Source organism: Gobio gobio (assembly GCF_949357685.1).
Source record: "Gobio gobio genome assembly, chromosome: 16".
Classification (NCBI taxonomy): domain Eukaryota; kingdom Metazoa; phylum Chordata; class Actinopteri; order Cypriniformes; family Gobionidae; genus Gobio; species Gobio gobio.
Genome location: NC_137109.1, coordinates 14,678,829 through 14,706,372, shown reverse-complemented (window position 1 = coordinate 14,706,372; position 27,544 = coordinate 14,678,829). Strand labels below are relative to the sequence as shown.

General features: G+C 38.2%; 1 protein-coding gene across 1 annotated transcript in view; it reads right to left on the bottom strand.

Moving 5' to 3' along the window:
- Positions 1 to 5,343: 5,343 nt before the first annotated feature.
- The window catches only part of rnf212 (ring finger protein 212), a 37,185-nt gene continuing 14,984 nt past the window's right edge, over positions 5,344 to 27,544 (bottom strand). The window contains exons 8-13 of the mRNA XM_079838690.1: positions 25,925 to 25,980; positions 25,679 to 25,748; positions 23,276 to 23,318; positions 23,116 to 23,170; positions 6,090 to 6,162; positions 5,344 to 5,988 (exon numbers count right to left, since the gene is read on the bottom strand). Of these exons, the coding sequence (XP_079694816.1) occupies positions 5,838 to 5,988; positions 6,090 to 6,162; positions 23,116 to 23,170; positions 23,276 to 23,318; positions 25,679 to 25,748; positions 25,925 to 25,980 (448 nt within the window). The 3' untranslated portion in view covers positions 5,344 to 5,837. The remainder of the gene's footprint in view (positions 5,989 to 6,089; positions 6,163 to 23,115; positions 23,171 to 23,275; positions 23,319 to 25,678; positions 25,749 to 25,924; positions 25,981 to 27,544) is intronic.

Genomic DNA, 27,544 nt, shown 5'->3' with positions numbered 1-27,544 from the left:
ATTAGTATTATCTGTGGATCTCGTGTGATTTAGAAATTACTCCCCCACATCTGAATTTTGCGTGGCGCATTCGCACGGGATAAGCAAGCCTGTGATTTTACTCTAATTTACTGACTATCTCCCGGATATGATGTCAAGACTTGTAAATATTTTTTCGTTATAGATATAGCTGTATGAAATTATAAACAGTCGTATCGATATCATTTTGATTGTTTTATAGTAATAAAAATTATTTAGTTCAGTTAGAGAACAGACGCTACAATTAAAAACTTAACTGAGCAATATATTAACAATATACGGCGGAAGATTCAGTTTCAAAGCTAAATGTAAAAGCGCTCATTTAAGCGAGTTTGTCATTGTACTGTTCTGTTTTTGTGTTTTTCATTTAGAATAATGTTAAACACACCATTCAAGCAATTTACTCCCAAATTGCCCATTCTAAAGTCAAAGTATAATCTGCGCGGCCGCACAGGAATTCATAACGTTGCGCATTATATGCAGACTAGCGCCATTCTTTGTGAATGATAAAGATAAAAATGCGCACAGGACACAAAAACCTTACAAAAATTATATACGATCCGCCTAATCCCGGCCAAATCACAGAGATGCCGATTCGCACGGGACTAATATTATCACAGGATCTAGGTATTCGGCGAAATATGGTAGGTAATTTGCGGGGGAATTTTTACTTTACAAATTACAGACATGGCCGATTCACACGGGATTAAGATCACAGACATTCTCTGCAATTATTACAAATCACCAGAGGTCCCCAGATAATACTTATCCCGTGCAAATAGGGCTTTAGAAGAAAACAAACACAACCATAGGTATTTATTCGATACAATGGCTAAATTAAACAAAAATAAAGCTTCAACTTCTGATGTTTGTAAACAGCAAAGCAGTAATGACTTTATGAACTTCTTTACATGTAAGATTGATAATATTAGGAAGAAATTTTTAACCATGCAGCCGTCTACTACAGTTTCACATCAGACCGAGCATTGTAGTGTCACTGAGGAACAATTACACTCATTCACTGCTATGAGAAGAAGAATTGGCTAAACTCGTTAAATCATCAAAATCAACAACATGTATGCTCGACCCTGTACCTACTAGGCTATTAAAAGAGATGCTACCAGAGGTCATAGATCCTCTTCTTAATATAATTAATTCATCCTTGTCATTAGGATATGTACCGAAAACTTTTAAGTTGGCTATTATCAAACCACTTAATAAAAAACCACAACTTGATCCTACAGAATTAGTCAATTACAGGCCAATCTCAAATCTATCCATTCTGTCAAAAATACTTGAAAAGGCAGTGTCTTCACAATTATGCTCCTTTTTAGAAAGAAATGGTATCTGGGAGGATTTCCAGTCAGGATTTAGACCGTATCATAGTACTGAGACTGCTCTCATCAGAGTTACAAATGATTTACTCTTATCATCCGATCGTGGCTGTATCTCTCTATTAGTGTTACTCGATCTTAGTGCTGCATTCGATACTATCGACCACAACATTCTTTTGAATAGACTTGAAAATGATGTAGGCATTAGTGGAATTGCATTGGCATGGTTTAAATCAGACCTATCTGACCGTTATCAGTTTGTAGCAGTAAATGAAGAGATGTCACACCGATCACAAGTTCAGTATGGAGTACCGCAGGGCTCAGTGACCGTTGCTTTTCACCCTGTAGATGCTACCACTGGGAGATATAATAGGAAGATAGGAAGCATGGCGATAGTTTTCATTGATATGCTGATAATACTCAGCTCTATATTTCTTCACGCCCTGACGAAACTTACCAATTCACAAGATTAATGGAATGCATAGCTGATATAAAAAAATTGGATGACCAGTAATTTCCTGCAACTCAATTCAGAAAAAAAGTTTTTTTTAAATATTGGACAAAAAAGCTTCACAAGTAGTAACCTAGAACAGTGTTTCCCAACCTTTTTTCAGTCATGGCACCCTTTGAAAATGTTCTCCATTCTGTGGCACCCCCTCGCATACGTTACGCTAGGGGTGTAACGGTACAGATTGCTCATGGTTTGGTTTGTATCACGGTTTTAGGTTCACGGTTTCAGTACGGTTCAGTATTTGCTATGTTCAGGGGAAAAAAAGACTACTGTCAAATAAAAATAAAGAAAATAATAAGAACAAATAATTTAAATATAAGCAGCAGCACAAATAAATACTAGAGCAAAGATACTAATAAAATAAACTATGTTTTTCAGGTTTTTCAGGTACGTCTAACATTAGCTTTCAGGTACAGAAATTGATCAAATGTAAAATAACATTACATATTTGAGTGTATAAATTAAAGATTAATCCTATTAAACTTACAAAAGCTCAATCAAGAGCAGTCAGTGATGTCCTTGTCTTTGGCTGTTTGACATTAAACAGACAGCAGTAAAGGCTACTGCCCCTTTAAGACCTAATGCTCAGATATGCGTCGTCTTTCTCGACTGTATAAAGTTTACTTAAGGCATATACAGACTATGTCTGCTAGAATACTCAAGATGGACATGTTGACATAATTTTTGTGTGAGTTTGTCCGTTCAAGAGCAAGACTTGAAAGAGAACTCAATATTTGCGCGCTGTGAGACGTGTGCGCGCTTTCGGATGAGTGCACAAGGAGACAAATTTTCTCACAGTGTGCGCGACTTCTCATTCGCGTATTCTGGCACTACACCCGGGTGATGACGGCGAAAATGACTGGTCATATTCGAACATCCGGCTGCACTCGCATGCATTGAACAAAGTTTACAATGAGAGAATTATTTGAAAAATGTGAAAAAAGTTTTTTTTTAATTATTTGAAGGACTTTTACACGGCACCCCTGCTCTCGTCAGGCGGCACCCCGGTTGGGAAACACTGACCTAGAATACTGTCTAACACTTGATGGCTGCTCTGTCAAGTCTTCGTCGTCAGTGAGGAACCTGGGTGTGCTCTTTGATACCAATCTTTCGTTTGAAAGCCACGTTTCTAGCATCTGTAAAATTGCATTCTACCATCTTAAAAATATATCTACATTACGGCGCATGCTCTCAATGCAACATGCTGAACAGTTAGTTAATGCGTTCATGACCTCAAGGCTAGATTATTGTAATGCTCCACTGGGTGGTTGCCTTGCTTGCTTAATAAACAAACTCCAGCTAGTCCAAAACGCAGCAGCTCAAGTTCTTACTAGAACCAGGAAGTATGACCATATTAGCCCAGTTCTGTCAACACTGCACTGGCTCCCTATTAAACATCGCATATATTTTAAAATCTTGCTTATTACTTACAAAGCACTAAATGGTTTAGCTCCCCAGTACTTGAGCGAGCTCTTAACACATTATACTCCATCATGTCTACTGTGGTCTCAAAATTCTGGCCAGTTAATAATACCTTGAATATCGAAATCAACGGCAGGCGGTCGATCCTTTTCCTATTTAGCACCTAAACTCTGGAACAGTCTTTCTAGTATTGTTCGGGAAGCAGACATGCTCTGTCAGTTTAAATCTAGACTAAAAACACATCTATTTACTATGGCATACACATAAAACACTTTTTCAATTACAACCCCAAATCAGAAAAAGTTGGGACAGTATGGAAAACACACACAAAAAAAAAAGTGATTTCTAAATTTATTTTAACTTGTATTTCATTGGTAACAGTGCTGAAAAGTACATAGAGTACATTTTTTGCGTTTTCCATACTGTCCCAACTTTTTCTGATTTGGGGTTGTAAATGATTGTTAGGCTGCATTAACTAGGTCAGCCGGAACCGGGAACACTTCCCATAACACCTGATGTACTCGTTACATCATCAGAAGAATGGCATCTACGCTAATGTTAGTCTCTCAGTTTTATCCCGAGGTCTACTGCAGTCAGCCGGATCCGGGCCATATCAAGTTCAGCTGGTGGACCTGCACCCAGACAAGACCAACGCATGACCCTGAAGTGTCTGCAGAGACCGTGTCATAATTAGACTCCCCCTGTGAGTAATTGACTCAGATTGTTCGAATATTCCTCTTTAATAATTGTTAAATCGCTTTATGTCATCCTCAATAAACCCGTCTCCGGCGTGTTGCCTCCGATCTTTCGAATATTGCACTTTAATAATTGTTTCATCAATACAGCATCCTCAATAAACCCGTCTCCGGCATGATAACTCCGATATTTCGATTATTCCTATTTAATAATTGTTTAATCGACACATCATCCTCAATAAACCCGTCTCCGGCGTGTTGCCCCAGATCTTTCGAAGATTCCGATCTATTATGACCTCTGACCTGTAAAGTTGTCAGAATAATAATCATACGCTGCTTGTTAATTGGCCAGAGGAGAACTAGCACCCCGATTGAGCCTGGTTTCTCCCAAGGTTTATTTTTCTCCATTAGGTCACCTGATGGGGTTTTGGTTTCCTTGCCACTGTCGCCTCTGGCTTGGCTTGCTCAGTTGGGGACACTACATTTTTCAACTAAATATCCAAATAAATCTAATTATTAAACAAAATTAACCATATAAACTAAATTACTGATCTAAAGCCCACATTGACACTGTATGATAATTGAAATGAACTGATGACATCACCATTTTCTCCAGAACGGCTATACGGCTGAATAAAATTATGTTGCATTATTTTCCTGTTTAACATTGTGAAGCTGCTTTGAAACAATCTGCATTGTTAAAAGCACTATATAAATAAAGTTGACTTAACAGATTCTGGATTTGATTGTATTTTACAAAATGTGCTAACTTTTCTGGAAATGGGGTTGTATGCTCTCGCCAGAAAATAAGGACAAAATCAGATTGTAAGGACAAAAAACATTAATATTAAACTTCTATTTGTGCAACATGAATGATGCCTCATTCAGTTTGTTGAGAAAACCGTGTGCTTTTACTTTTTTTTTATATAAAGGATTAATTTACGATTATTTTGCCTGTTGGATAATAAAACATGCAGAAAAATCTAACATACTTACATTGAAGACAGAACTCTGATGGGCCAGGGGCTGTATTGCAGAAAGCTAACTCAGAATCCTGTATAGCATCCATGATAATTTAACTGAGGAAATTTAACTTTAAAAAAAATCTTAAATCAAGAATTAAAATAGAAAGTTTCTATAATACAGTCCCAGAAAATCATGAATTTAGGATAGGATCTAGTGAGTTAGTAGCAGCAAGTTCTAAACAGGCCTAGTTTGCTCATTTTGACCTTATCTAGTACAGTAAGAAAATATATCCATCCATTTGTTTGGATGAACCCAAGATTTGATTAGATGTGTCTCACGACTTCATCTTTGAAGATGATAAAAAAGATACGAGAGAAAAACCCAAACAAACTCAAGCCACATTATCAGATGCATCATTTTAATCAATGAGAACAAGATTTAAACACCTCAGTACAATGGCATCAGTGTGAAATCAAGAGAATCAGAGGAGAAACATGTGGCAGAGAACATATTGAATGTGATTAACAGCACATGCTGCTGACACAATGCGAGTCATGTGCAAAATGGCATATTAAAATTCACACTCACAAACCGTTCAACGAGGGTCTGTGATTAATTGCTACGATACATTGGAACATTTATGGAAACAAGAGCACAGATGTTCATTGTTCATTGAGAAGCAGCGTTAATGCACTGCGGCATTATAAGAAAGTCAGTTACAGGTCAGCGCTGCAGTGTGTTCATTGCTCAACTACAGGCCTGGATGTTGATTACTTTAATAGGCCTGATGTATTTTTCCTGAAAGTATCTGGTAAAAATAGCAGAGCTTTGTGACATATAAAAATGTTTTGAGATGTGATTAGCCATTTTGCTGTTGGACTGGAGTGTATGTCATGGAGGGGGTCCCTGGGAGGACACAGAGCCGTATTTGTAGGCCGAGGGCAGTTTGAACACAGGCGTCGCCCATGGTGAATTTCTGTGGTAGGCCACATTATGGGATGGACTCATCACAGGCTCCCGTGGACCACTGGAGAATTCCCTACTGCAAGAGATACGTCTCATGTTACTCTGGGCATCCATGCTAAGATAGAATAGTTTTCCAAGATACAAAACAGTGGAGTCATTCTTTAGTGGAAGAAATACCTGACAGTGGCGCTGAATGGCACTGAATGGTTACCCATAGAGCTCTGACTTGATGCCATGTGAGGAACTGGACCTAAAAGGAGGAGACCATTCATTGTAGAACAAAGTATACAGCTAGATCATATAAATGGGTTTTTGATATGATTGTGAAATGAGTGCTGCTTCTGAGAGGTCAGAAGTACTATCCAGTCTTCTCAGAGGAGTCCAAAAAAAAAAAAGAGGTGGCTGATATATTTGCCCAAAAACTGGGAAAGTGTAATTGTCATTATTATCAAAACCAAAGGCTATTTAAAGTAGTACTGTAAATCTGTATACATTATTTTAGCCTTTAACTGCATTTAGGGTATTAAAATATTGATACATGTGAATATCACAATATTATTTTTGGCGATACTGTATCGATTCTCAAAAACATTTTATCTATATTTTATCACACAAGATAAAAATTATTATAATTAGTATTGCCATGATTTAAAATGCAGTAAATGGTTAAACATGTCTTTGTCTTACATGGACTTGTTGATATAAAAACTGCTTTGTCTCAAAATTGTCATTGTGTGACTGTCTCAAGCATGGTTCAATAATTGACAACTTTTATAAATTATAACGAAAAGCATACATATGTTAATAAATACCTCAGGCATAATCTTTTTTTCTAATTTAGTAAATGTCAAGTCTATATGCCATATATTTCTAAAAGTATAGGAACTTGATACATTTTGTCACTGAAAACCATGTCCTCCGGTGTGACACCATATCCTGATTTTAAATCGGGCATTTCCACTGACAACTTTAATTAGTTGAAGGACCCAATTTAAAGTCATGTTACTGTGAAGCCCATGACATCTGCACATGGTAAGATTGTGTCTCAGAATTGTTAATATTGTTAACTTTTTTGGAATTTTTTGAAAGTGTTAATTTCTGCTGTCCTTTGGTGCAACACCCCTATATTCTTAATTCTTTCTGTCATACCATAGGACCCATTTCAGTGAAACAGTGAAATAATTGACAAAGTTAGTGACCCCTTATATTTTCTAAAAAATCAGACTTTACATAATATGCATTTTTCTTCAAAAGTGGTGTTTAAAAAAAAAAAATGTTCCTGCTTATTTGTCAACTACCCATTTATTTATTTGTTTACATCCTAGATTCGTATCAGTGGCTTTGTGTTTGGTTTAAACTCGACTGTTAGATGGCAGTGTTATCTCTGTGATGTAAATTGTGATGCGGAGAAGCACAAAGGTGCATTGCTAGCATTAGTATTAACAAACCCAGCTAACAAGATGACAGAGTTAAACCACAGGGCTTGAAGTATTCCGGCACCGTGCCGGATCTCCGGCGGCGTTTGGCTACGGAGAAAAATTCTATAAATAAAAAACTGTTGATATCACGTTCGAGTTCATGAGTTCGCCTACCAATGGTTTGAGAGTAACACGCAGAGTCATCTGGCATTGGTGTTGACGTCACCAATCAGCGATCAACAGGCAGACGCGCTCATTCATGACTGAAGGGATTTTAGAGCGATGTCTTGTCGCTGTATATTCAAGTGATCGCAATGCTAGCTAAAGTGATATAAATATACAGTTGTATCTGCATAAAGAAGTTGTATCTGTATTAGAGTAAAGAGTAGGAGAGTGATCCAGCGTGGATTACACCGAAAACATAACCAACTCTGAGAGCACAGTTGAATGGCTTTAATGACGAATAAGTGACTATGACTCCTGTCCGTCATCGTGCGCACACTGACCAGGACATCTGCAAGTTTTAAACCGTAGACTGCACTGTACTCATCCCCCACAGCTGCTGAAAGAGGCTTCAATCTACGATTATTCAGTTTTGACTGATCAATGCATGACGCATTTTGGCAGTGGTGTGTGAATTAACGTGTGTGAAACAGTTTCTTAGCCATAATTTTATTTTTGAAGGGTCCCATCTAAAAAATAGGGGACTGCTATATATTTTATATATATATATATATATATATATATATATATATATATATATATATATATATATATATATATTATATATATTAGGGATGCAACAATACCACGGCAAGTCCACGGTTCAATACATACAGTCAGGAAAATAAGTATTTGAACACCCTGCTATTTTGCAAGTTCTCCCACTTGGAAATCATGGAGGGGTCTGAAATTGTCATCGTAGGTGCATGTCCACTGTGAGAGACATAATCTAAAAAAAAAAAAAAATCCAGAAATCACAATGTATGATTTTTGAACTATTTATTTGTATGATACAGATGCAAATAATTTTTTGAACACCTGTCTATTTGCTAGAATTCTGACCCTCAAAGACCTGTTAGTCTGCCTTTAAAATGTCCACCTCCACTCCATTTATTATCCTAAATTAGATGCACCTGTTTGAGGTCGTTAGCTGCATAAAGACACCTGTCCACCCCATACAATCAGTAAGAATTCAACTACTAACATGGCCAAGACCAAAGAGCTATCCAAAGACACTAGAGACATAATTGTAGACCTCCACAAGGCTGGAAAGGGCTACGGGGAAATTGCCAAGCAGCTTGGTGAAAAAAGGTCCACTGTTGGAGCAATCATTAGAAAATGGAAGAAGCTAAACATGACTGCCAATCTCCCTCGGACTGGGGCTCCATGCAAGATCTCACCTCGTGGGGTCTCAATGATCCTAAGAAAGGTGAGAAATCAGCCCAGAACTACACGGGAGGAGCTGGTCAATGACCTGAAAAGAGCTGGGACCACCGTTTCCAAGGTTACTGTTGGTAATACACTAAGACGTCATGGTTTGAAATCATGCATGGCATGGAAGGTTCCCCTGCTTAAACCAGCACATGTCCAGGCCCGTCTTAAGTTTGCCAGTGACCATTTGGATGATCCAGAGGAGTCATGGGAGAAAGTCATGAGGTCAGATGAGACCAAAATAGAACTTTTTGGTCATAATTCCACTAAATGTGTTTGGAGGAAGAAGAATGATGAGTACCATCCCAAGAACACCATCCCTACTGTGAAGCATGGGGGTGGTAGCATCATGCTTTGGGGGTGTTTTTCTGCACATGGGACAGGGCGACTGCACTGTATTAAGGAGAGGATGACCGGGGCCATGTATTGCGAGATTTTGGGGAACAACCTCCTTCCCTCAGTTAGAGCATTGGAGATGGGTCGAGGCTGGGTCTTCCAACATGACAATGACCCGAAGCACACAGCTAGGATAACCAAGGAGTGGCTCTGTAAGAAGCATATCAAGGTTCTGGCGTGGCCTAGCCAGTCTCCAGACCTAAACCCAATAGAGAATCTTTGGAGGGGGCTCAAACTCCGTGTTTCTCAGTGACAGGCCAGAAACCTGACTGATCTAGAGAAGATCTATGTGGATGAGTGGGCCAAAATCCCTCCTGCAGTGTGTGCAAACCTGGTGAAAAACTACAGGAAACGTTTGACCTCTGTAATTGCAAACAAAGGCTACTGTACCAAATATTAACATTGATTTTGTCAGGTGTTCAAATACTTATTTGCAGCTGTATCATACAAATAAATAGTTACAAAATCAAACAATGTGATTTCTGGATTTTTTTTTTTTAGATTATGTCTCTCACAGTGGACATGCACCTACAATGACAATTTAAGACCCCTCCAAGTGGGAGAACTTGCAAAATAGCAGGGTGTTCAGATACTTATTTTCCTCACTGTACCTCGGTTTTTAACCACGGTTTTCGGTTTGGTTTGGTTCTGATGGCTTGTCACAACAGTTTTTTTTCTATTCTATTCTTAAGCGACAGGAACAGCAAGAGGTTAAGGAGAAAAAAAGACTATTTTTTATTGCAATACTCTTTCTTTATTTTACTTAAAAGAACTGAAAAACCTTACTTAAACTTAAAACTTTACTTAAAAACCACAGTAATCCTAAAAACCACAGTAATCCTAATAACTACTATTGATTTAGTATTTAATAATGTATAAGTGATATATAATTGTTCATGAAGGCTGGAAATGAAAATCAACTTATATTCAGGTGTGCAGAATTATTAGGCATGTTTTCTTTTACAGATAAATTGAGCCAAAAAAGAGATTTAACTCCGACTGAAAAGTCAAAAAGTATTAAATGCCCATGAGAAGGATGCAATACTAATGCAATACTAGACATTGCAGTTAAGGCATGACCATTGGACAGTGAAATGCTCGTTGGGCCAGCAGGATCTGACAAAAACAGGTGGTGAAGAAAAGACACCTGTTAACTGCAAAAGAATTAAGAATTAAGGTGAAGAATTAAGGGTGAAACCATCAGGAACCCTTTAGTCTCCAGCGCCACCATTTTCCAAAGCTGCAACCTACCTGGAGTCTCCAGAAGTGCAAAGTGTCAGGATGTCAGAGACTTCAGTTAGGTAAAGAATCCTAAAAAATGACCCCCACTAGATAAGAATCACAAGCTGAAGTGTTGTAAAATACATGAAGAAGGTTTTTTATAGGCTTTATGGACAGATAGAGAGTGACTCTTGAAGGACCAGCACCACATCCTCTAGTACCACTGTTTGAATCTGGCAGTACGTTTTGGGAGTTCATTTTAGTCCATCCTGAAGTCCGTTTTGCAGAGATGGACTAAAAATGAACTCCCAAAACGTACTGCCAGATTCTGGAAGATGAGTTCTTCAAACAGTGGTACTAGAGGATGTGGTGCTGGTCCTTCAAGAGTCACTCTCAACAATTTGTTGATATTGGAGAAACTGCTCTCCCCCAAGACCGTATCCCTGGACTAGTGTTTTAAATGATGCAAATCCGTTATTTGGAAACAAATGATGGAGGTGAGTAATTCCTTTGTGTTGCCATGATGGAAAATTGACTGGTTTATTGCACAATAGGAAATCAGGGTTGAACCAGATGGGGGTGTGTCTACATGGTGTTAGTGGTGAATTTGTAATTTTGGTTACTTTCCACCAGGCTGTCAGAGTTGATGCAATTGTAATATTATTGAAATAGTGCATTTTCTTTATTGATTTTGGTAGGAAGGCGAGGTCTGAAACAGAAGTATTTTTGCATTGATTTTTTTCCAGTTCCATCCATAAATTATTGTGATTGTTTTTGTGAGTCAATTTATATAAATATTGTAGCTGGTTAGCTAAAAAGTAATAATGAAAATTTGGAGCTTCTAGGCCGCCTTGTGACTTAGCTCTTTACAATTTTTCCAGAGATATTTTTGGTGTTTTATTCTTCCAATAGAAGTGAGAGGTTAATGAATTTAGTGATTTGAACCTTTTATCGGTGGGTGTTGTTGGGAGCATTGAGAACAGATAGCTGACTTGTGGTAGAGTTCTCATTTTAACTGTAGCAATGCGGCCGATAAGTGATAGTGGTAGGTTAGTCCAGCGTTTTAAATCATCTTTAATCTTTCTAAAAAGTGGGGTATAGTTGAGAGATTAAACAACTCTGACAGTCTGGGGGAAATGTTGATACCCAAGTATGTAATGTTGCCAGTATGGAGTGGAAGAGAAGAAATATATGCTGTAGAATCCCAGGCATCCTCAGAAAGTGGTAATATAGTTGATTTATTCCAGTTTATTGTGTAATCTGAAATTTTGGAAACATTATTAATAATTTTAAAGGTTTCTTCTAGTGACTTGTAGGGGTTTTGTAAACATAACAATAAATCATCTGCATAGAGACAAATCTTATGCTGTGTATTGATGTATTGAATACCTTGGATATTATTGTTTTGTCGTATTGCTGCTGCGAGTGGTTCTATAAATATGGCAAATAAAGAAGGAGAGAGTGGGCATCCTTGTCTGGTCCCTCTGTGAAGTGTAAAATTTTGTGATGTGATCCTGTTTGTGATTATTGTGGCCCACGGTGAAGTATATAATATTTTTATCCAATTGATGAATGACTCTCCAAAGCCGAATCTGTGTAAAGTGCTGAGAAGAAATGTCTAGTTAACTTTGTCAAATGCTTTTTCTGCGTCAAGTGATACAATTATAGTTTTGGTTTGTTTTTGTTGAGCGAGGTTAATTAGGTTGAATAGTCGACGTATATTATCTGAAGCATTTCTGTGTTTAATAAAACCTGTTTGATCATGGTTAATTAACATCGGATAACTGTTTCTATTCTGGTAGCTAAAGCTTTGGTAATGATTTTTAAATCTGTGTTTATTAATGAGAGAGGGCGGTCACTGGAAGGGAGCATTGGGTCCTTGTTTGGTTTTAGCAATAGTGTCTGTATTCATATGTGTGGGTATTGTGGATGTAGCTTTGACTTCTGTGATTACTCTGAGGAAAAATGGAGATAAAGTTGGCCAGAAGTGTTTATAGAATTCGGCTGGTAGTCCATCAGGTCCAGGTGATTTGTTATTTGGCATTTTATCTAGTGCTTTATGGAGTTCATCATGAGTGAGGGGTGTATCTAATACAGTTGCCTGTTCTTTTGATATTGTTGGTAGTTTTAGTTTGTTTAGAAAATGATCTATTTGTGTTACATCTGGATTATGATTTGAAGAATATAATTTTTGGTAAAAAGTTCGGAATACATTATTGATTTCTTGTGGGTTCTGGGTTATTTTGCCTGTTTCATTGAGTATTGATGGAATGATTGCCTTTTCTTGCTTACGTTTTAGTTGATTTGCTAGATATTTGCCCATCTTGTTGTAATATTGGTATTGTTTGTATTTGAGTTGTTGGATAATGAACTGTGTTTTTTGGTTTATGATGCCATCGAGTTCAGCTTTAAGGTGGTTTAGTTCTCTTAGTATTTGTTCACTGGGGTTGGTAGTGTAGGTATCTGTAAGGTGTTTAATTCTCTGTTCTTAGTTATCTTCTCATTTTTGTTGTTGTTTTTTCCTAAATGATGAATATGATATTATTTTCCCTGTAATTACTGCTTTACCTGTTTCCATTAATAATAATGGTGAAATCCCTGGGGAGTCATTCATTTCCAGAAAGAATGCCCACTCTTTCTTAATAAAACTGTCAAAATCAGAGTCTTGAAGTAGTGAGGTATTGAAGCGCCATCTGTTGGGGGGTTTAACGGAGGATTTAATATTAAACTTGATTGAAATGGGAGCGTGATCACTGATTATGATTGGATGAATTGAAGTTTCTGTTACATGCTGGGTTAGTGAATTACTGATAAGAAAAAGGTCAATTTGAGAAAAAGATTGGTGAAAAGGAGAAAAATAAGTATATTTTCTGAGTGAGGGATTATTCATTCTCCAACTATTGCCAAGTCCAAAGGTAGTCATATATTGTTTTATTGTTTCTGTAGATTGCCATGTTCTTGTATTGGATGAATTTGATCGGTCCATTTGTGGGTTAATAACAGTATTAAAGTCTCCAGCGATAATACAATTATTTGTGTCAGGTAATAGTGAGAAAAAACTATGAAAGAAAGATGGGTCATCATTGTTTGGTCCATAGATATTAGCTAGTGTGTATGTTATATGGTTAATAGATACATTGATGAGGATAAATGTCCCTTCCGGATCAATAACAGATGTGTTAAGTATTAGTGGGATATTTTTCTTGATTAATATTGAAACTCCTCGTTGTTTAGTATTGTATGGCAGTGTTTCCCAACCTTTTTTCAGTCATGGCACCCTTTGAAAATTTTCTCCATTTTGTGGCACCCCCTTGCATACGTTACGCTAGGGGTGTAACGGTACAGATTGCTCACGGTTCGGTTTGTATCACGGTTTTAGGTTCACTGTTTTGGTACGGTTCAGTATTTGCTATGTTCAGGGAAAAAAGGACTACTGTCAAATAAAAATAAAGAAAATAATAAGAACAAATAATTTAAATACAAGCAGCAGCACAAATAAATACTATTGAGCAAAGATAGGCCTACTAACAAAATAAACTATGCTTTTCAGGTTTTTCAGGTACGTCTAACCTTAGTTTTCAGGTACAGAAATTGATCAAATGTAAAATAACATTGCATATTTGACAGATTATTCCTATTAAACTTACAAAAGCTATTCAATCAAGAGCAGTGAGTGATGTCCTTGCCTTTTGTTTACATTTACATTTTTATGCATTTGGCAGACGCTTTTATCCAAAGCGACTTACATTGCATTCAAGGTACACACATTTTACATTTGGTCAGTTCTTGCTTTCCCTGGGAATCGAACCCATGACCTCGGCGTTGCTAGCACCATGCTCTACTGTTTGAGCTACAGGAAAGCCATTTTGCATTTTGTTGTTTGACATTAAACAGACAGCAGTAAAGGCTACTGCCCCTTTAAGACCTAATGCATGGATATGCGTCGTCTTTCTCGACTGTATAAAGTTTACTTAAGGCATATACAGACTATGTCTGCTAGAATACTCATCAAGATGGACATGTTGACATACTTTTTGTGTGAGTTTGTCCGTTCAAAAGCAAGGCTTGAAAGAGAACTCAATATTTGCGCGCTGTGAGACGTGTGCGCGCTTTCGGATGAGTGCACAGAGACAAATTTTCATACAGCGCGCGCAACTTCTCAATTGCATCTTCTGGCACTACACCCGGGTGATGATGGCGAAAATGACTGGTCATATTCGAACATACGGCAGCACTCGCATGCATTGAACAATGTTTACAAAAATTAGAAAAATATATATCTATATTTGAAGGACTTATATGGCACCCCTGCTCTCGTCAGACGGCATCCCGGTTGGGAAACACTGTTGTATAGTGACGAGAATATGTATTCAAATTGATTAAATGTAAGAGTTCCAAGTTCTGATTTTGATAAGTGTGTTTCCTGTAGAAATTATATATCTGCCCTCAATTTCATTAGATGATTCATTATTTTAGTCCTTTTTGCCTGGGTCCGGAAGCACCGCACATTCCATGATACCATTGTAAGTGTTTGCATGATTGTTGTTTAAATGTCTAGAAAGAAGTGATAATGATAATGATAATAATAATAATAATAATAAATATAGCTGCAAGCAGCAATACCGGGGCCAAGCGCAAAGAAGAAGACAAGCCATGCCAAAATATGCTGGCAATGTCAGATCAACTGCAGCAATGAGCAATTAAAGACCTATTAAGGTGATTTTAGGCAAAATAGCTGTAAAATTATAAATACAGTCAATAATAATGATTTAATGATTTATCACTTTCAACCAATAGGTGGCACGGTTACGAAATTGATGTGGTGTGGTCTGAATAAGGGAACAATGACACATGCAAAGATTGGTGTCAATATATAAAAGCAGGGTGTCAATATAGTGTCAATATGTCATTGCGGAGATATAGCCTCAAGAGGCCTTTTCATTATAAGTATGGACCACATGGCGGTGCTGTTTTGAAACCTTTTAAGTAGCTTAAAGGCATGGTGCTGATGGCACATACCAAGTTTTGTAATGATATACCAATTCATTTGTAAAGCGTAGCATTTTATATCATAAGACTGAATGGAAGTCAATGGGAATTTCATGTTTTGTTCTATTATACAATAATGAACCAAGTGGCACAATCCTACCATTTTTTTAATGTGTCCTCGGAGTGAGCATGTCTGTGTCAATTTTGGTGAAAATATCTTGTTTCGTTTTGGAGTTATATACATTTATATGAAAAAACACATGAAAAATGATTGACACCTGACTTTGATTGGATTTTACACCCCCTTACTATCAATATTTTAACATTTCGGTATTAGTAAATAGCTATCGACCTATGTTTTCGAACTTCTGACGCTGGTTTTTTGTATCTCCGGACCAGTAGGTGGCACTGCGCCGAAACGCTGCATGTTGCCTCAAGTCATGCTTGTGATGACATGTACCAAGTTTGGTTTGAATACAATAAAGCGTTGCGGAGCCTTATGAGTGTTTTCGCAAGCTTTACGTAAAATTTTTTCGCACATTTATCAAAAAGGATTTGACGAATCAACTTGATTTGCAAGATTTTTTGTCAGCATGGTCTGAAGATGATCTGGTTCAATTTGTGCAAATCGGATGAACCGTCTAGGACGAGTTCTCAAAAGTAGGTTTTCCGGAAAATTCAATATGGCGGGAACATTTTTATGACGGAAAATGATGTCATATGGTGCAATCGAATCGTCTTGAGCCAAGGAATCAGAGGAATTTTGTTTCTAGCCCTTATGGTTCAAAAGTTATTAGCATAAACATGAGTCAGATTTTGGACTGATGGTGGCGCTAGAGGGATTTAGTTAGACACTCCAAATTTGCTATGGTGACTTTTCAGACTGTCCTCTATGAGTGTGCCAAATATCACAACTTTTTACCATCCGGTTCTATGGGCTGCCATAGACTTCAATGGCGGAAGAAACGGAGGAATAATAATAATAATAGGAACGGGAACGGTTTCAATAGGTGCCTTCGCACCTTCGGTGCTTGGCCCCTAATAATAGGAACGGGAACAGTTTCAATAGGTGCCTTCTCACCTTCGGTGCTTGGCCCCTAATAATAATAATAATATCTAGAATGTACATTTCCTGAAGAAAATGTGAGTGGTGCTTGCCGTGGCAAAACTCGACACCCGGATGCTACTGGGATGCAAAAAAGCCAAGCAACATGTCTGTAGGATGTTCTGGGGCTGAGATATAAGTCTTGGTAAACGGTTGCTAGGGTACTCTGTTTGGTTGCTATGGAGTGGCTTGGCAGCATCCAATGATGATACTGCTTGTCAGTATGAATGATATAAACCAACCCCCATGTCTGTATGATGTTCTGAGGCAGAGATCTTGGTAAACGGTTGCTAGGGTACTCTGTTTGGTTGCTATGGAGTGGCTTGGCAGCATCCAATGATGATACTGCTTGTCAGTATGAATGATATAAACCAACCCCCATGCCTCTATGATGTTCTGATATAAAGATATAGGTGTTGGTAAACGGTTGCTAGGGTATTTTGTTTAGTTGCTATGGAGTGGCTTGGCAGCATCCAATGATGATACTGCTTGTCAATATGAATGATATAAACCAACCCCCATGTTTCTATGATGTTCTGATGCAGAGATATAGGTCTTGGTAAACGGTTGCTAGGGTACTCTGTTTGGATGCTATGGAGTGGCTTGGCAGCATCCAATGATGATACTCCTAAGGCTGCTTGTCAGTACGAACGAAATAAACCAACCCTCATGTCTCTATGATGTTCTCAGGCAGAGAGATAGGTCTTGCTAAACGGTTGCTAGGGTACTCTGTTTGGTTGCTCTGGAGTGGCTTGGCAGCATCCAATGATGATACTGCTTGTCAGTATGAATATTATAAACCAACCCCCATGTCTCTATGATGTTCTGGGGCTGAGATATAGGTCTAGGTAAACGGTTGCTAGGGTACTCTGTTTGGTTGCTAGGGAGTGGCTTGGCAGCATCCAATGATGATACTGCTTGTCAGTATGAATGATATAAACCAACCCCCATGTCTGTATGATGTTCTGATGCAGAGATATAGGTCTTGGTAAACGGTTGCTAGGGTACTCTGTTTGGTTACTATGGAGTGGCTTGGCAGCATCCGATGATGATACTTCAAAGGCTGCTTGTCAGTATGAATGATATAAACCAACCCCCATGCCTCTAAGACATTCAGATGTGGAGATATCCCTCTGTGGATTTGGGTTGCTAGGGTGCTTTATAATGGTTGCTAGGGCGTGGCTAGGAAGTGTTGAAGGTGATTTGTGATTGGCTGTTGATGCCCGAGTCAAACAAACCCACCCTCATGTTTCTATGACACCTCTATCAAAAGATATCCCTTTGATCTCATTCAATGGAAGTCTATGGGATCAGTTGCTAGGGAGCTCTAAATCGAGCCCACCCCCTTGTCTCTGAGACACTGTGAGCCAGAGCTATGGTCAATACAAAATCCCATAGTAAGAGAAACACATGAGTTTAATGGGACGTCCTTCTCCATTATAAGTCAATGGGGCAAATTTGGGCAGCTCCTGCACCCCAGGGGTACAACTCACACCTTATTGCGATGTGTCTTCTTACAGGGCCTGCCAGCCTCTTCAAATGTGGTGACCTAAGAGTTTCTACGAAATCCTCGCTCGGAGCTATGAGGGGTCAAAGTTTTCGCAATGTTAAATCCCATTGACTTTTCTGCAACTTTTTCGCCCCAGGGGCGAACATCGCACCCCCGATCCCTTAGAAAAGATATAGCACACAGATATAGAGAGAGGAAAAAACACATTCAAAAAGTACAGTAATCTGGATAGGGATGGTGTGTTTATGAACATGTCAAAGTGTAAAGTATGAGTGGGGCGTGTAGATAATACATATAAACAAGTACAGTATGACATGGTGATATGAAGTAAACAGATACATAAGAGTTGGTGGATTAAGGTCCACATATATGCGTTAAAGAACGGGGAGAGGGTGGTGCATCGTATCCATATGTAATATGATTGTTCGATGTTACATGGTAAATTAAAAGAGCCATGGAGTAATGTTGGAGTCACGGTAATGTGGTGACCTAAGAGTTTCTACGAAATCCTCGCTCGGAGCTATGAGGGGTCAAAGTTTTCGCAATGTTAAATCCCATTGACTTTTCTGCAACTTTTTCGCCCCTGGGGCGAACATCGCACCCCCGATCCCTTAGAAAAGATATAGCACACCATTACCGAATATGCCGCACGATTTGATGCCTCATTCGTGGGTCTGTGAAAAAAAATGTGGGAGTGCGCGCCGAAAAAGCGTCCGGAAGAATAATAATAAACCATTCCTGGGTGAGATAGTAATAGTGATGCCTTGCTACACAAGAGAGAAAGAGAGAGAGGGAGAGAGGGAGAGAGAGAGAGAGAGAGAGAGAGAGAGAGAGAGAGAGAGAGAGAGAGAGAGAGAGAGAGAGAGAGAGAGAGAGAGAGAGAGAGAGAGAGAGAGAGAGAGAGAGAGAGAGAGAGAGAGAGAGAGAGGGAGGAAAAAACACATTCAAAAAGTACAGTAATCTGGATAGGGATGGTGTGTTTATGAACATGTCTAAGTGTAAAGTATGAGTGGGGCGTGTAGATAATACATATAAACAAGTACAGTATGACATGGTTATATGAAGTAAACAGATACATAAGAGTTGGTGGATTAAGGTCCACATATATGCGTTAAAGAACGGGGAGAGGGTGGTGCATCGTATCCATATGTAATATGATTGTTCGATGTTACATGGTAAATTAAAAGAGCCATGGAGTAATGTTGGAGTCACGGTAGAGCTGCCCTTCGATGTAAAGTTTTCGCACGTTTATTGTTTTGTCTGTGTCTTTTCATGATGGGGTAGAGGACTTTGCGCCAGTCGTTTATTTCACGTGGGAATTGGTCGTTTAATCTGTAGTTGGTGACTTTCAGTTATTTTCCTTTGCTTTTGATGAGTTCTTTGTGTTTGTAATGTTCCAGTTTGGCGATGATCCGTCGAGGAGCTTTATTTGAACGTGCTCCGAGACAATGAACTCTGTGAAAGGTGATTTGGTTTATAGTGTCCGGTGGGAGTTGGAGTTGAGTTTTCATGAAGTCTCTGATAGATGCCTCGGGATTGTCAGACGGATGTTCAGCAATGCCAGAAAAAATCAGGTTGTCTCGCATGCTTCTAGTTTGTCCAGAATGGTTTCTTTCATTATTTTGTTTTCTTTTATGACCGTGTCCATCTTTTTGGTGAGTGATTCCACATTGGTTTGGAGGGAGTTATTAGATTGTTCTAGTTTTTCAATATGTGTGTATGCAAATTTCAGGCTTGATCGAAGTTCTTTTATTTCATTATGTAGCGTAACCAGTAAATCCAGTTGGCTGTTAACGGAAGTGAGTACACTGACCTCGATTTCTGTAGTTTGTAAATCGCTGGTGTCGGTAGATGACGTTGCGTTATGGTCGTATCCATTTTGAAGTGGTTGAAGAGGTGATCGATGTATTTCTCTAAGTCCGTTAGTTTATCCAGTGTACAAGGAGTGTGATGCCGCGGTATCCGGTATTTTATCCAAAATACTGTTAATACAGTTGATACAGTAAGTGCAGTTAGTACAGTTCTCTCAGTGAGCACGTGTCGCCATGTAGAATCTCACCCTCTCTGCGTGAAATCTCGCGTTACTCAGCGCCCATCCCCTTTACTCAGCGCCCATCCCCTGTGTTTTAACAAAGAAGCAGCTGTGAGCACGCGGTCTCGCTGATGTGTGCCGTGATCGCCAACACGAGCGTCCTCTTCGTTCTCCGGTCTTCTAACGACTCTCTCTCGCTTCCTGTTTATACCCGCGATGCGGGGTGGAGCGCGAGATGCAAATCTCACACGCCAATGGCCCATTGGCCCGTGCTCTATATCTCGAAGCTGATAGGGGCTCCCTGAAGTGATCCCAATTCGTCGGTCACGTTCGACGTACTGAAACGTTTTTACTTAACGTTGTCGTCTGTATGCAAAAAAAAGGAACCAAAACGACTCAACAAAAAAGTAGATGACACTATGCGCCAATATGCACGTGCATGACATCACAGTTTCTGTACCTTACACAGAGACTATAATGGTATTGTTTTCAAAATTGTGCATAATGATAATAATAATAACAACGAGAGAGAGAGAGAGAGAGAGAGAGAGAGAGAGAGAGAGAGAGAGAGAGAGAGAGAGAGAGAGAGAGAGAGAGAGAGAGAGAGAGAGAGAGAGAGAGAGAGAGAGAGAGAGAGAGAGAGAGAGAGAGAGAGAGAGAGAGAGAGAGAGAGAGAGAGAGAGAGAGAAAAACAGTTTGAAACAGTTTTCAAAAGTTTGCATTTTCAGGCACCAAAACGCCACAGACCCTTTTCACATTTACGGGTTTCTCGGAGAGGAAGTCGTCATAGTTGGGTTGCTCAAATAGCAAAAGAAAAACTCCACAATCATGATTTCACAACTTTCAAAAAGAGGGAAAAAATAGAGTGAGATTGAAAACAGCAGTGAAAAGAGAAAGATGTTCATTTTTACAATCACTCCCATAGACGCTGTATTAGAAACACCCTCACAGCAGCGGTAACTTGTTTTTTTTGTAATTTGATGCAAAAGTAATATTATACAGTATTAGTGTTATAAATGTCCGTGATTTTTTTTTTAATGAAAATACACAAAAAAATGCAGGATTTACGATATTGATGACCGTTAAAACACGTCATCACAGTCTGTGAAAAGGGTCTATTGTCGTATAAATGAGCGGCCAAAACGCACAAAAAGTTTTCCGTTTTTAGTTGAAAATGGTGATTCTTTAGGTCAGAATTATTGGGGAGGAAAGGTCTCTGATCTCTTGTCAGGTGTTCTCCAAATTCATCAGGCAGGAATTAGGAGAAGACTCTGAGCGGTTATCTTGGTAAAAGGAGGTTGCAAAAAGTATTTAATAAACGGGAGCCAATAATTATGGCCAATGTGTTTTGGAGAAGAGCATTTATTTCATACCCCCCACTTTAAATAATTTTACTTCAATGAAAGTTTAGATTTTTGCAAATTATTTGAATGCAAGATCAAAAGGATAAACAATGAAGATTTATTTTTACAGCCATATTTGACCATATTTACAAGGGTTGACTTGATTATAAAGAAAAAAAAAACTTTCTTGTACTTGTATAATTGAAAAATAAATAAATTGTATAATCTCTATTTATATTTCCTTTGTAAAATTTAGACATAATTTTTGTAAAAAAAAAATTGTAATAGTATCTTATCGTAGCCTGGTGTGGCCATACTCAATTCTAGTCAGAATTTGAGTCTGGTACCGCTCCATTGAGCTTTTATTATGGGGCGTGTTTCAACCGAGCCAGGAAAGACCTCAATTGGATAGACCCACAACCAATCAGAGCAACGGAGCGACGCGTAACGTTAGTTGTCAAATGTCAACAGAATTCAACTGCACTGTGTTGCCAAGTCCGTGTTTTTCTCCATGTCCGCGGGTTGAAGCGACCCCAATTATGTGATTATATAAACCCAGGAATGCGAATTTTAGCAGGCAACCTTGCCAAAATAACATTTTGCCAACCAAACGCCATTTTTTTCCGGAGAACACCCCGGAAAGTTATTGTTTTGGGCTATAGTTTTGAGTAGCAATTGTGCGCGACATTGCAAAAACACTTGGAAACCCTGTCTGCACGCACGCTGGATTAAGTAACGTTACAAGAAAAAAGATGAGTGTAAACAATCTTTGCCAGTAATAAAATTATTTAAGGATACACAGAGTACTTACCAACACGATCAACGTTTCTGAGAGAAATAGTGAAGGTGAATGCATATACGAACAAGTTCTCCGTTTAGGATAAGAGCAAATTCAACCCAAGAGCCTTCGATGACGTGGATGATTACGTTACTGTTTATCATCTGTCCATCATCGTCTAAAGCCCGCCCTGACAATTTCATTGGTCCGAACAGTTTCTGTTCGGGCATAATTACTCCTCTATGGAGCGAGTCCAGACCGAATTGCCCGAGCAAAAAAAAATTGTGGGCGGGGCTAAATTCGGCTGGCATCCAGGCTAATCTTATCGTGCAGTCTGATATACTTATGAATGTTACTGTACAAACATATTTGTTATGCTATTGAGGTATCTGTATTTTTAAATCAACTGAGTTTACTTTATTGGATGTAATATAATAAATAATAAATAAAATTATATAAATGGAATCAGGTGTGCTATTGTCTTACGACACTGATGACGATGTGAATTGAAAATGTTTTGTGTTTGCATTTGGCCTCTAAATAAAGTATTTTGTTGTAAGAAATTGTCTACTATTACGTGTGTTCCTCTCCGTGTTAAACTTTGATATGTTTTTTGAGTTTACACACCATAGAATACTGAAGAAGTTATTCAACTTCTTCAGTATTCTATGGCTTTTTGGCTGCTTTTGATTTTTAGCTAGTTTTGTAATGATGAAAATATATTTTTACTGGGGTTTTAGTTTTTATTTCAGCTAATGAAAATGTTTTATTAACAATTATAATACTAGGTTGATTGTTATGTGCTGTGTAAAGTGTTTTTTTATGGTTAAATGTATATAGTAAAAGTTGGTTATTGCATTGGCCACAACCAGCTGTTGCTTTTCAGTTACTGGCTAGAATATCTATATCAGTGCATCTTTAACGTATGCAAAACCAAAAACGGCAATGATGAATATCCGAAAACAGCTCTGACAAACCTATGCGGCAGTTCTGCGGTGAGCTTCTGAGACAAATCCTACTCAAGACGTCTGGCTAGATGGAGAAACAGAGGTATAGAATCGCAAAGTCATGACAGAGTTTTATATCTTCTACAGAAAACCACACAAGGATAAGTATGCAGAAAAATAGAGTGTTTACTTTGTGAGAGAGCCCCCTGCTGTCGATTTTTATGCTATCAGCTCTAAGAAAGAACAACCAAACTAATGTTACAATCACAAGCAAGACTTTTAAGTGATTAAAGCACAGAATATCTTGGAAAACAGACATGATAGATACTATTTCATAGACGTTGGCATGGGATGTTGATGATTTTTCAAGATATACACCGATCAGGCATAACATTATGACCACTGACAGGTGACGTGAATAGCATTGATTATCTCTTTACCACAGCACCTGTTAGTGGGTGGGATATATTAGGCAGCTAGTGAACATTTAGCAAAAAGTGCAGCTCTTGTGGGGTGTTCCCGGTCTGCAGTGGTCAGTATCTATCAAAAGTGGTCCAAGGAAGGAACAGTGGTGAACAGGCGACAGGGTCATGGATCATTGATGCACGTGGGGAGTGAAGGCTGGCCTGTGTGGTTGCTCAAGAAGTTAATGCTGGTTCTGATAGAAAGGTGTCAGAATACACAGTGCATCGCAGTTTGTTGCGTATGGGACTGCATAGCCGGAGACCAGTCAGGGTGCCCATGATGACCCCTGTCCACTGCCGACAGCACCAACAGTGGGCACGTAAGCATCAGAACTGGACAACGGAGCAATGAAAGAAGGTGGCCAGGTCTGATGAATCACGTTTTCTTTTACATCACGTTGATGGCCAGTTGCGTGTGTGTCACTTTCCTAGGGAACACATCGCACCAGGATGCACTATGGGAAGAAGGCAAGCCGGCGGAAGCAGTGTGATGCTTTGGGCAATGTTCTGCTGGGAAACCTTGAGTCCTGCCATCCATGTGGATGTTACTTTGACACGTACCACCTACCTAAGCATTGTTGCAGACCATGTACACCCTTTCATGGAAACAGTATTCCCTGGTGGCTGTGGCCTCTTTCAGCAGGATAATGTGCCCTGCCACAAAGCAAAAATGGTTCAGGAATGGTTTGAGGAGCACAACAACGAGTTTGAGGTGTTGACTTTGTCTCCAAATTCCCCAGATCTCAATCCAATCGAGCATCTGTGGGATGTGCAGAACAAACAAGTCCAATCTTACAGGACATCTGCTGCTTACATATTGGTGCCAGATACCACAGCACACCTTCAGAGGTCTAGAGGAGTCCATGACTGTCAGGGCTGTTTTGGCAGCAAAATGGGGACCAACACAATATTAGGAAGGTGATCATAATGTTATGCCTGATCGGTGTAGAATATAATTAAAATCAGGTATACATTTCTCTGTCGTGTCAGTTTTGTTTTGAACTGTTAATTATAAAAACAGTTAAAGGGTTAGTTCACCCAAAAATGAAAATTCTGTCATTAATTACTTACCCTCATGTCGTTCGACACCCGTAAGACCTCCGTTCATCTTCGGAACAGAAATGAAGATATTTTAGTTGAAATCTGATGGCTCTGAAAGGCCTCCATTGGCACAATGGCACGGTTCACTCTCAAGACCCTTAAAAGGTACTAAAGACGTCGTTACAAAGTCCATCTCACTACAGTGATTCTAAAATAACTATGAATCGGCGATAATAGTTTTTGTGTGCAAAAAAACCCTAAATAACGACTTACATAGTGATGACGATTTCAAAACAAGGCATCATGAAGCTTCGAAGCATCAGCGAGTCGATTCAGCGGTTTAAATCGCCAAATTTCAGCAGTTTGGCGGTTTGACACGCGATCCGAATCATGAATCGGCTCGCTGATTCATAACGCTTCGAAGCTTCATGATGCCTTGTTTTGAAATCGTCATCACTATGTAAGTCGTTATTCAGGGTTTTTTTGCACACAAAAACTATTATCGCCGATTCATAAAGTTATTTTAGAACCACTGTAGTGAGATGGACTTTGTAACGACGTCTTTAGTACCTTTTAAGGGTCTTGAGAGTGAACCGTGCCATTGTGCCAATGGAGGCCTTTCAGAGCCATCAGATTTCAACTAAAATATCTTCATTTCTGCTCCGAAGATGAACGAAGGTCTTACGGGTGTCGAACGACATGAGGGTAAGTAATTAATGACAGAATTTTCATTTTTGGGTGAACTAACCCTTTAAAATGTTAATGGTCCGGTTTCACAGACAGGGCTTAGATTAAGCCAGAATTAGGCCATAGTTGAATTAGGACATTTAAGTAGATTTTATAAACATGTCTTAGAAAAAACATTACAGGTGTGCATCTTGAGACAAAACAGTGGTACGGACATATTTTAAGATATGTCAGTGCAAGTTTCTTTCACTTAAAACAGCACAAACATTTTAGTCTGGGACTAGGCTTAAGCCTTGTCTGTGAAACCAGGGGAATAAATTAAATATAAAAAAAATATTATAAAACTATGTGAAATGAGAAACTAAAGAACTCAGTTTAAAACTTCCCGATCATATACTCACAGGTTAGCAAAGGATGAGGATCGTGACATTGAGAGAGGAGAAGAATAGGGAACTTTTGTCATTGAAGAAGCTGAAATAAACAAAGAAACCTCTCTTTGAAATGATATAATAACAACTCACAAAACAAAAAAAACACCTGATCTATTTCTTAAATTACCAGAGCTAAAATATCTTAAACTGTAACAGTTTGGACAATCTGTTCATCTTACTGATCTAAAGAGAGCTAAAAAACAAGCTAGAACGCACCTGGTCTTTGACTTGCTGACTGTAAATCTCGGTTGGACTGTAATGCCAGTCTTGAACTGGAATGATTTCAATGGCAAATGATGCATTAATAAAGTACATGTGTTAAAGGTGTTTTCTTCTTCAGCTCTTCTATTTCTATATCCATACAATATCATATGTTGTTTTTCATTAGAAGGATACATGACATATTTACAGGGCAAATAAATAGTATTAGCTGTCAGATATTATAATGTACAGTAATATAAAGTAATGTAACAGTATATAATAGTATACTTTTTATGTTTCTTTATTGTTTTCAGTTGTAAAATAATTTCAAATGTAATTTATTCTTGTGAAGCAAAGCTGAATTTTCAGCAGCTATTACTCCAGTCTTCAGTGTAACATTGATATTTTTTTTTTGAATAATATTGTTTGGATTTACTGATGAATAGAAAGTTTGGTAACACTTAAAGGTAGGGTAGGCAATTTCAGAGAGGCAAGCAATAGCTCCTCACTCGAAACCTCAAAGCCACACCTCCAAAACAAATTAACAAATTAAGTCAAGTCAAGTCAACTATATTTGTATAGCACTTTTTACAATGCAGATTGTTTCAAAGCAGTTTCACAGTGTTAAACAGGAAAATAATGCAACAGAATTTTATTCGGCCATACAGCCGCTCCGGAGAAAACGGTCATGTCATCAGCTCATTTCAATTATAATACAGTGATAATGTGGGCATTAGATCAGTAATTAGATCAGTTATTTAGTTTATATGGTTAATTTAGTTTACTAATTAGATTTATTTGGATATTTAGTTGAAAACGTCTCGGTTACGACTGTAACCTTAGTTCCCTGAATAGTAGGGCTGCACGATATTGGAAAAAAATTACATTGCAATATTTTTTTCCCAACGATATATATTGCGATATTGAGAGCCATCAATCCAGGCTAAAGTCAATAAATACCATTCCATGATATTAATAATTTCACCAATAAGCAAGCTTCATTACAAGTGACAAAAAGGTCACTTAATATTTTATTCCAAAATTAGAACATCTCTATAAACACAAAAGCAGAACACATTTTTAAATAAAATAGCAGCTTTACACCAACCCCCCTAATTGGTTTACAACAATATAACTTAAAATAAATATATTTTTTATAAAACAACTTATAAGCATTTTGGTTCACAATCTTTTAAGTCAACTTTTCTTAGCCAAAGTGCCAAAGTAAAACAGTGTTGGTGTTGGTCATCATAATCATGGCTAAATATATGAAATAAACAAAATGAAATAAAACTTTAATATATTTTGTATTAAATCTTCTAAACAGATTAGAGAACATATTCCTGTAAACAGAAAAGCCGAACACATTTAAACAGCAGCTTTACAACACCAACCCCCGATTGGTTCATAACATAACTTAAAATAAATATATTTTTTATAAAACAACTTAAAAACAAAAGATTGTGAACCAAAATGCTTATAAGTAAAATTTTCTTAGCAAAAGTGCCAAAGTAAAACAGTGTTGGTCATCATCATAATCATGGCTAAACAAAATTAAATAAAACTTCTAAACTGAGTATTCTTTAGCATGATCATCATGATTATGCATGCTTATGTATGCTGTATGCTTAGCTT